General features: G+C 34.5%; 2 protein-coding genes across 2 annotated transcripts; both read right to left on the reverse strand.

Annotated features, from left to right (window-relative positions):
* Window positions 1-5,483: 5,483 nt before the first annotated feature.
* On the reverse strand, window positions 5,484-7,279 carry LOC111232750 (fibroblast growth factor-binding protein 1-like). Its single transcript, XM_022760391.1, has 2 exons — window positions 7,251-7,279; window positions 5,484-6,234 (listed from the first exon to the last, which is right to left on the reverse strand). The coding sequence occupies exon 2, from the start codon at window positions 6,213-6,215 to the stop codon at window positions 5,583-5,585; it is 633 nt and encodes a 210-aa protein (XP_022616112.1). The 5' UTR covers window positions 6,216-6,234; window positions 7,251-7,279; the 3' UTR covers window positions 5,484-5,582.
* Window positions 7,280-8,615: 1,336 nt separating this feature from the next.
* Window positions 8,616-9,554, reverse strand: LOC111232599 (fibroblast growth factor-binding protein 2-like). Its single transcript, XM_022760184.1, has 2 exons — window positions 8,866-9,554; window positions 8,616-8,717 (listed from the first exon to the last, which is right to left on the reverse strand). Exon 1 carries the CDS (start codon window positions 9,552-9,554, stop codon window positions 8,874-8,876), a length of 681 nt encoding a protein of 226 aa, XP_022615905.1. The 3' UTR covers window positions 8,616-8,717; window positions 8,866-8,873.
* Between the last annotated feature and the right edge of the window lie 1,183 nt (window positions 9,555-10,737).

The following is a 10,737-nucleotide window of genomic DNA, read 5'->3' on the forward strand; positions in this document are numbered from 1 at the left end:
ATATAGCATTGTAAGGCATAGTATAGTAAGGCATAAAAATGTCAAAAAATGTCATAGTATAATAAGGCATAAAAACATCATAAAATGATATAGCATTGTAAGGCATAGTATAGTAAGGCATAAAAATGTCAAAAAATGTCATAGTATAATAAGGCATAAAAACATCATAAAATGATATAGCATTGTAAGGCATAGTATAGTAAGGCATAAAAATGTCAAAAAATGTCATAGTATAATAAGGCATAAAAACATCATAAAATGATATAGCATTGTAAGGCATAGTATAGTAAGGCATAAAAATGTCAAAAAATGTCATAGTATAATAAGGCATAAAAACATCATAAAATGATATAGCATTGTAAGGCATAGTATAGTAAGGCATAAAAATGTCAAAAAATGTCATAGTATAATAAGGCATAAAAACATCATAAAATGATATAGCATTGTAAGGCATAGTATAGTAAGGCATAAAAATGTCAAAAAATGTCATAGTATAATAAGGCATAAAAACATCATAAAATGATATAGCATTGTAAGGCATAGTATAGTAAGGCATAAAAATGTCAAAAAATGTCATAGTATAATAAGGCATAAAAACATCATAAAATGATATAGCATTGTAAGGCATAGTATAGTAAGGCATAAAAATGTCAAAAAATGTCATAGTATAATAAGGCATAAAAACATCATAAAATGATATAGCATTGTAAGGCATAGTATAGTAAGGCATAAAAATGTCAAAAAATGTCATAGTATAATAAGGCATAAAAACATCATAAAATGATATAGCATTGTAAGGCATAGTATAGTAAGGCATAAAAATGTCAAAAAATGTCATAGTATAATAAGGCATAAAAACATCATAAAATGATATAGCATTGTAAGGCATAGTATAGTAAGGCATAAAAATGTCAAAAAATGTCATAGTATAATAAGGCATAAAAACATCATAAAATGATATAGCATTGTAAGGCATAGTATAGTAAGGCATAAAAATGTCAAAAAATGTCATAGTATAATAAGGCATAAAAACATCATAAAATGATATAGCATTGTAAGGCATAGTATAGTAAGGCATAAAAATGTCAAAAAATGTCATAGTATAATAAGGCATAAAAACATCATAAAATGATATAGCATTGTAAGGCATAGTATAGTAAGGCATAAAAATGTCAAAAAATGTCATAGTATAATAAGGCATAAAAACATCATAAAATGATATAGCATTGTAAGGCATAGTATAGTAAGGCATAAAAATGTCAAAAAATGTCATAGTATAATAAGGCATAAAAACATCATAAAATGATATAGCATTGTAAGGCATAGTATAGTAAGGCATAAAAATGTCAAAAAATGTCATAGTATAATAAGGCATAAAAACATCATAAAATGATATAGCATTGTAAGGCATAGTATAGTAAGGCATAAAAATGTCAAAAAATGTCATAGTATAATAAGGCATAAAAACATCATAAAATGATATAGCATTGTAAGGCATAGTATAGTAAGGCATAAAAATGTCAAAAAATGTCATAGTATAATAAGGCATAAAAACATCATAAAATGATATAGCATTGTAAGGCATAGTATAGTAAGGCATAAAAATGTCAAAAAATGTCATAGTATAATAAGGCATAAAAACATCATAAAATGATATAGCATTGTAAGGCATAGTATAGTAAGGCATAAAAATGTCAAAAAATGTCATAGTATAATAAGGCATAAAAACATCATAAAATGATATAGCATTGTAAGGCATAGTATAGTAAGGCATAAAAATGTCAAAAAATGTCATAGTATAATAAGGCATAAAAACATCATAAAATGATATAGCATTGTAAGGCATAGTATAGTAAGGCATAAAAATGTCAAAAAATGTCATAGTATAATAAGGCATAAAAACATCATAAAATGATATAGCATTGTAAGGCATAGTATAGTAAGGCATAAAAATGTCAAAAAATGTCATAGTATAATAAGGCATAAAAACATCATAAAATGATATAGCATTGTAAGGCATAGTATAGTAAGGCATAAAAATGTCAAAAAATGTCATAGTATAATAAGGCATAAAAACATCATAAAATGATATAGCATTGTAAGGCATAGTATAGTAAGGCATAAAAATGTCAAAAAACGTCATAGTATAGTAAGGCATAAAAATGTCAAAAAACTTCATAGTATAGTAAGGCATGAAAATGTCAAAAAATCTTTATAGTATAATAGGGCATAAAAACGTCATAATCTTTCATAGCATTGTAAGGCATAGTATAGTAAGACATAAAAACATCAAAAAATGTCATAGTATAGTAATGCATAAAATCGTGAAAAAACGGCATAGTATAGTAAGGCATAGAAATGTCAAAAAACTTCATAGTATAATAAGGCATAAAAACATCATAAACTTTCATGGCATTGTAAGGCATAGTATAGTAAGGCATAAAAATGTCAAAAAACGGCATAGTATAATAAGGCATAAAACTGTCAAAAAACGTCATAGTATAGTAAGGCATAAATATGTCAAAAAATGTCATATTATAATAAGGCATAAAAACATCACAAACTTTCATAGCATTGTAAGGTATAGTATAGTAAGAACTAAAAACGTCAAAAAACGACATAGTATAGTAAAGGATAAAAATGTCAAAAAACGACATATATTGTATATATTGTAAGGCATAAAAATTTAAAAAAAACATCATAGTATAATTAGGCATAAAAACATCATTAAATGTCATAGCATCGTAAGGCACAGTATAGTAAGGCATAAAAATGTCAAAAAACTTCATAGTATAATAAGGCATTGAAACATCATGAACGTTCATAGCATTGTAAGGCATAGTATAGTAAGGCATAAAAACATCATAAAATGTCATAGCATTGTAAGGCATAGTATAGTAATGCATAAAAATGTCAAAAAAACGGCATAGTATAGTAAGGCATAAAAATTTTAAAAACTTCATAGCATTGTAAGGCATAGTATAGTAAGACATAAAAATGTCAAAAAACGTATTATAGTAAGGCATAAAAACATCATAAAATGTTATAGCATCATAAGGCATAAAAACATCATAAAATGTCATAGCATTGTAAGGCATAGTATAGTAAGGCATAAAAATGTCAAAAAACGTCATAGTATAATAAGGCATAAGAACATCATAAACGTTCATAGCATTGTAAGGCATAGTATAGTAAGGCATAAAAATTTCAAAAAACTTCATAGTATAATAAGGCATAAAAACATCATAAACTTTCATAGCATTGTAAGGCATAGTAAGTAAGGCATAAAAATGTCAAAAAACGGCATAGTATAGTAAGGCACAAAAATGTCAAAATACGTCATAGTATTGTAATGCATAAATACGTCATAGTATTGTAAGGCATAAAAACGTCATAGTATAGTAAGGCATAAAAACATCAAAAAAACTTCATAGTATAGTAAGGCATAAAAATATAAAAATACATCATAGTATAGTAAGGCGTAAAAACGCCAAAAAACATCACAGCATTGTAAGGCATAAAAATGTCATAGTATAGTAAGGCATAAAAGCATGTAAAAAAAAATCATAGTACAGTAAGTCATAAAAACGTCATAAAAACGTCATAGTAATGTAAGGCATAAAAACATCAAAAAAAACTTAATAGTATAGTAAGCCATAAAAACATAAAAAAACTTCATAGTATAGTATGGCTTAAAAACATAAAAAAAAACTTCATAGTAATGCATGAAAACATCAAAAATGTCATAGTATATTAAATCATAAAAATGTCAAAAAACATCATAGTATAGCAAGGCATAAAAACGTCATAGTATATTAAGGCATAAAAATAATTAAAAAACATCATCATTTAGTAAGACAAAATGTTAAAAAATGTCACAGCATAGTAAGGCATGAAAACATAAAAAACATCACAGTATAGTAAGACATAAAAACGTCAAAAGTCTTAGTATAGTATGGCATAAAAACTCCAAAAACATCTTAGTATAGTAATGCATAAAAATGTATATTGGTTTTATTACATAACAGACACTTTAAACACTTTAGTGATGAGTGAGGAATAGAAATAGGAATAGATAGGTATAAAGCGGCGGTGCGTCATGTAGTCATGTATAACTACAACAATGCCAACAAGGGATCTCCCACATTGCCCAGAATGCAACCTGCTGAGAGCCTGAGCTTAATGGATTTCAGCTGTGGGTGATGCATTATCTTACAGCAGGGGATGAAGTTCAAATCATCAAGAAAAAGAAAATCATTGCTGTTTCTCAAATACCAGCCTGTCCTGAGGCACTTAGAAAGTTGTGTCTGCCTCTTGACATTTATTAAGCAGAAGTTTTTCACACAACCTTCATAAGAACAATAGCTAAATATCTTCAAAAATTGTAGGTGTATCACTTTCAAACAAAGAAAAGAGCTTGTTCACTATCTGTTGAAAGATGGATTTCTCTGTATGATTCATGAATGTTGGTACCGACACACTGCTGCTCATGGTTTAAGTCTGTGGGAAAAATCCTGTGGTGGCATCACAATATCAACAAAAGTTGTTTTAAGTGAGTAAGTATTATAGTACAAGTCAATGCTAAGTCTTGTGAGAAAGGAAAAACTAATGCAAGAGAACATTTAACAATGAGAAAATAAAAGCTACACATACAGTAAGTGTTTTATCGCCAGTTATACAGCTCGTTAACAGTTTGCAGCATAACTAGATTATTGCTGATTAAATGCATTTGAATATGTTGAAGTAATTTGAATTCCACTCGATAGAAAGTGATAAACATTTCAATTCAAGCAGTTTTATTGACATAACCATATTCAGATACAGTATTGACAAAGTGTACATGTAAATACTGACAAACTTTCTAAAGTGTGAAGTTCCACTGATCATGGTATGAATGCCAAATATAATGCTGAAATCCCAGCAGCCCTTTGATTTTACAATAAGAACATGTGAGGTTTTTGTGGTTTCACACTGACACTGTGGATTCAGAGGTTTCTCAGTGCCAAAGTATGCAGGCTAAGGTGTCTAAAAATCACACTCCCTCTGGTTAAATTACTGTGTCAATACCCAACGTGCTCAAACTCTAATCTCCTAGCAAATACCTTTAGTAGGAGTGTGCGCACACATTTTAGAACAGAGTCAGAAAGAGGCTTTGATATAAACGAAATTGTTTAAAAGGACAGGCCAGGTCGCTCTTGTCTTTAAAGAGGAGGAAAAATCATTTTAGTATGATCACGACGGGAAAACAAATGACTTTAAATGAAATTGCACAGAGGGAACAATGAGTTTTATTCATGTCTCATTAATGTTTTGCTCTTGTGCAGTATTTTCTTAAAAAGCAAGTCATCACTGTAGTGACTCTCTTTCAGATCGACAAATCACAGAGCAACATTAAAAAATAGTATTTATTGAGGAGTGGAGCCATTCTTAACAATGGGAATTTTTGCTTCAAAGGTTTTCACTCTATGTAAAACTATTTTTTTGGAATAGATAAAACTTTTTCAAAGCACCAAGCATGTATAAAGTCTATAATAAGCTAAGAATTGATGTGACAGCACAGAGAACCAACTCTTTTTTCTGCCTCAGCAATCATAATCCTGCACCATAGTAAAAAAGAACGTGCAAAAGCTCGACCAGGAGTCGTCGCAGTACTCCTCTGCCAGCTTCTTGTTTCCAGGTTGACAGGATTTGGCAGGTCTGGGTGCAGGGGGTGGAGGGTAAGGCAGGGCCGTCTTTCTCTGTGCATTATGAAATCTGAAATGAGCATCTCTGGCAGCTCTCTTGCACATACCTGCCCTGATCAGCGCACTATTTTCCTGGCACAGATTCCTCTGCTTCTTTAGCGCCCTGGCGATTTGCTTCCAGTAAAGTTTGACATTAGAAGTATATTGGGGACAGAGAGATGGTTTGGCAACATATTCACAGCTGAAGCTCCTATGCCCCTTCTTGCAAGAGACGCTGAGGATGTAGAGATCGTCACCTGTCGCAGCCCACGTGCACTGAGATTTATCTTTGGTGACCAGTTTTCCCTTAATGGGCTGTGCAGAGACAGTTTTGGGTTGGCGTCCAGCCTTTAGTCCTGACCTTTCCTTGTGTTGTCCTCTGTCCACACCTTGTCCCCTCCGCCCATTACCCTTCTGACAGCTGCCCAACATCAGCTGATGGGAAATGCAAGCCAGAACCAAAAGGATGGTGATATTGGTGAAGAAAGCCATGAAACCAACACAAAAGACCCTGCAAGAGGATAAATTTGGATTAAGATATTTGAACTCTAATCCCTTTCATTTTCCTTCTTACAAAGAATCATTTTAATCCCCTATTAAACCTGTGTTTTAGAAGGAAACATACAGAAACATTTTGAGATACAATTCAGAGTGATTCACATAAGACATGAATAGGCATTAAGAAAAGTTATAAAAGAGGCAATATAAAAACTCATAAATATATTTGGATTTTAAAAGAATGAATTTGAATAAAAATGAATAAATCAGAAGGAACAGCAGAATAAAACGTTACAGTGCAATAAGAGATATGAATGAATAGACCCAAATTGAATTCAATAAAGGGCAGTGGCAGACAAAGTTTTAATCCTTTATTTAAGAGGTAGACTGGGATGGCATCATCAGAGAAAAAGGTGACATGAATATAGTGATAGCATAGGAAGTAAAGAAAATACTTTACTACTATGCATAATAAATAAGTACAATTTAAATTTGAAAAGTACCATATACAGCAGTGGAAAAAGTGTTCAGATCCTTTACATATGTGGAAGTTGAATTTTGAATTACTTTGACCTGTCGATGTGTTGTCACTTTTATGTTATTTGTACTTGACTGGTTAGTACAACAGAAAAGCACTGTGTCATATTTTATAAGATCATCATATGTCTTGCTTGTAAAATCTTAATCTGAAAAGTAATTAGTAACTAAATCTGTCAAATAAATGTAGTGTGGTAAAAAGAACAATATTTCTCTCTAGTGGAAGTATAAAGTGAGTAGCAATAAAATAAAAAATACTCAAGTACAAGTACCTCAAAATTGTACTTAAGGACAGTGCAAGAGTAAATGTACTGTACAGGACATTTTAACTCACTGTAGGATTATTACAGGAACATTATTTATTACAAAAGGACCTACTGATGTAAGTGAAGTCACTGTTGAGAGAGCCACTACACCCGAGCCCTGATACTGTGCTAATACCAAAGTGAGTAGTAACCAGGTATCGTTACAGAGTGACACTAAAACACTTACCTGAACTTTTGAGAGTAAACTTCAGTTTGCAGCAGTGACACCTCAGAACTGAGAGAGCGTCCTTTACCTGCAGCTACATAATGCTGCTGCAGAATCAGCCCTCCCCTTCACACACACACACACACACACACACACACACTACATGACTGAAGGGCTTAAAAAGTTTTTTGAGTTCAGATTAGTAAACCAATGAAGGGTTAGACTTTCAGGGATGTTTTGAGTCGGATTACTGCTTGTGAAATAATTTCTTTTAAAATTCTAATTAAGCTTTTAAAGACCTCAAAAGTTATTATTGCCATAAAAAAGTAGGAGCTTGTAATGCAGTTTTTTAAACATGTTAAATTGTAATCTGCATAACAAACAGCACAGTGAAATTATTTCACTTAGACAAAGACTACTCTTCCTCACCGTTTCATGCACTTTAACCAGTTATTTCTCTCCTACTTAGCACTTAGTCAAATTTGATTAAAATTTAGGAAAGGGCAAATACATAAAACATGCATCTCTGTATTAAGTGATGAATGCTTACCAGAGTTATGTTGAAGTATCAGGACTAAACATAATCTGTTGTGGCAGATTGTGTTGCCTGCTGCAAGAAGTCCCACCTGCTTTATGATAACTTTTATTCTAAACAAAGGCAAATAAATCTGGGTCTTTTAAGACCTTCACTTGAGCATCTGGCGCTACAGTTTATCAAAAACAAAATGACTTTAAATATCTTGAAACAAGCCAGATGTCCCTGCAGGGGAAAATCACAGACTGAACTCAGACGTCTCTGAAACTAAAGCAACAGGGACACCTAAAGGTCAAACACAGTACAGCAGGTGATTCTTCCAGCTTCAGAAAACATACGTAACCATTTTACTGTCAAATTTTCACCAGATTTAATACATGTTACATGTTTACTGTAGGAGTATTACAGTTGTTTCTCATTAGGAGAGATCAATATTTAATAATAACGTTTTCACATTCATTATATCTGAATACACCAGTACAGAAATCACTGCTGTTTTAGACAAAAATTACAACCTTGGTCCTTCCCAACACTGTAATATTCAAGGTAATATTAAGTGAGGCAAGTAGATTATATGCAAACATGAATACAAATAAGTGACACAAGTGGGTTTTTGTGATCCCTATATTTTTGAAAATGCAGCATCTGCAGAAATATTCTCACAAGTGAAAGTACTTGTGCCATTTTAAACATGTGTTTCATGCAGAAATGATAATAATTACATTATCAAGTATCAGGTAGTGACGTTCTTCCATCTTTGAAAGGATGTTTGGCCAAGTATTTCACATTAGACCGGCTCTCAGTGGATGATAATGTGTGCAAGTTTCAGTGAGGAGGGGTTTGTTTGAAAGTCACTGCAGTACCGTCCCTTCCCCTGAAGAGAGCGCTGCCGTTCTTCTACCGCAGTTTCTCTCCAAGGCTTGTCAGAAGTTATCCTCGTCAGAATTGTACATCTGTGAATATGACAGAAAAAAGAAAAGACAAAAGTTTGAATTTTGCAAATGAATTCTGGAAACAAACATGATTCAAATACCCTCCTTTCCACCTCAGTGCTTTTGGATTAGTCCTAAAACAACATAATGAATTAAAGAGGGTGAGTACCTTTCTCATTAATTTCGAAACAGCCCAATGACAAAGGAGCAGATGCCTTGAAGTGACCTCCAACAGTACTGCCGAGCCATCCTCTTGGCATTGCTCTCCACAGGCAGTGTTGGTGGTTGTGGAGTGGTTCTTTGTGTGGTCTTCACTCTTGTAGGGACTTGAAAGGATTTCGTGGAAGCTTGCCTCACTGAATCAGGCCTGGTAGGTTCAGGTCGAGGTTGAGGTCTTGCAGGCTGTGCTCCCGGTCTTGCCCCTGTCCTTGAAGAATCCTCCGGCCATGACCGGGGGAAGGAAGCAGATGAAAATACCATCTGAGAGTCATTAGTTGCCCTCCTGCACATGTGAGGTTGGATCTGCCTCGGCGCCCAGCAGGCATTGTGGAGCTTCCTGAAGTCCCACATCATCTGGACGAAGTAGTGCCGGGGGTTTTTGTTGTAGGAGCGGCAGGTGTAAGGCTTCCCCACATACTCGCACCAGTAGGAACGCTTGCTGCTCTGGCATGACACCCTCAGCCTGGTGTATTCTCCATGACCAGTGATGATCATGGTACACAAGTCATTAGCCTTGGTGTTGAATTGGATAGGATCATCCCAGATGCTTTGTCTCCTGCTGCCGTCGCTCTGAGCCTCCGCCGGCCAGAGGCAGCAGGCGAGCAGCAGCAGCAGCAGAGTGCTGGCCTGGGTCCACATTGTGTCAGATGGATGCTGAGTGTGAGAGGAGGAGTGTGGAACTGCTGGAGCTGAGGGTACCTCCTGCTATTTATCGGCCAAGCAGACAAAGAGGGAATTCAGGATACGAAAAAAAAAAAAAAAAAGCAGACTAAAAGAAACTTGCTGTTCAGGAGGAGGAGAACAGCGACATCAGTTATCAGTTAGAGCTCTCTGATGAAAGCCAGGGCCACATGTCAAACCACCTGTTCATGTTTACCTAGGTGTTAAGTAAAAAGAGAACATGTCACACACGAAGAAATTCCTGAAGACGTCAATTATGTCAATTGCACCTTATAGAACATTTTACAGTTTGAGGCATTTTCGTTGCCAGAGGATTTGATGTATTTATCATGCAAAACATCAGGATTCTCAATAATCATCCGACGTTTGCTCCGTGTATCTCCAATTAAGAAGAAATGTGGCACGTCTGAGGATATGCTAAAGTAAGCGAGCCTCCCGAAGCCCTTGAATTCTTTCTTCTTTTAAATGGCAGTTGGAGCTCACAGCTGTGCATTGTAACCTATCATTTCCCTCCAAACATAAACACAACGAGACCGCTCAGCCACAAAGAAACGTGAAGTAGAAGGCACTCACACATGGCAGAACGAGTTCAGTGTGGAGCCTGGTAATTATTTTCTGAGGTTAATTAAGAAAGAACAAGAAATATCTATATTAGACTTTGGGGGTGAACGTAGCTGTTGGGTCTGAGAGGGCCAGATAGCGTGGGGTGGGGTTGGATATGTCTTTAGTGGCTTTATTTCCAGGCCTATCTGGAGAAAAGGGTCCCATTGTGAGTTACATGGGGCCAACTGTCAACATATCTGGAAGAGATTAGCTTCACTAAGTGGAGTGAAAAGAATTGAAATTATTATATATTTAACAAAACACAAGGGGTCACTTAATGTTTATGCATCTACACTTAAAATCAAAAACAATTTAGTTTAACGTTCATTCCGTGAGTAATTCTGTTTTTAGATGCAGAGTGAAGGGAAGCACTTCAGTTGCAGTCCCATCTTTTGCTAAACACCAAATTAGAACTGTTTCATATTCAAATCTTCTCTCCCCGACCCCCAGAGTGTTTGCGTTCCCCTGAGATCGCAGCACATTCACCAGCAGGCTTTGTGAGATGTAAGTATCTCCTTGCATAAATGCAAGTCTATGC

Source organism: Seriola dumerili, unplaced genomic scaffold (genome assembly GCF_002260705.1).
Source record: "Seriola dumerili isolate Sdu_G_001 unplaced genomic scaffold, Sdu_1.0 BDQW01000331.1, whole genome shotgun sequence".
In the NCBI taxonomy this organism is placed as follows: Eukaryota; Metazoa; Chordata; class Actinopteri; order Carangiformes; family Carangidae; genus Seriola; species Seriola dumerili.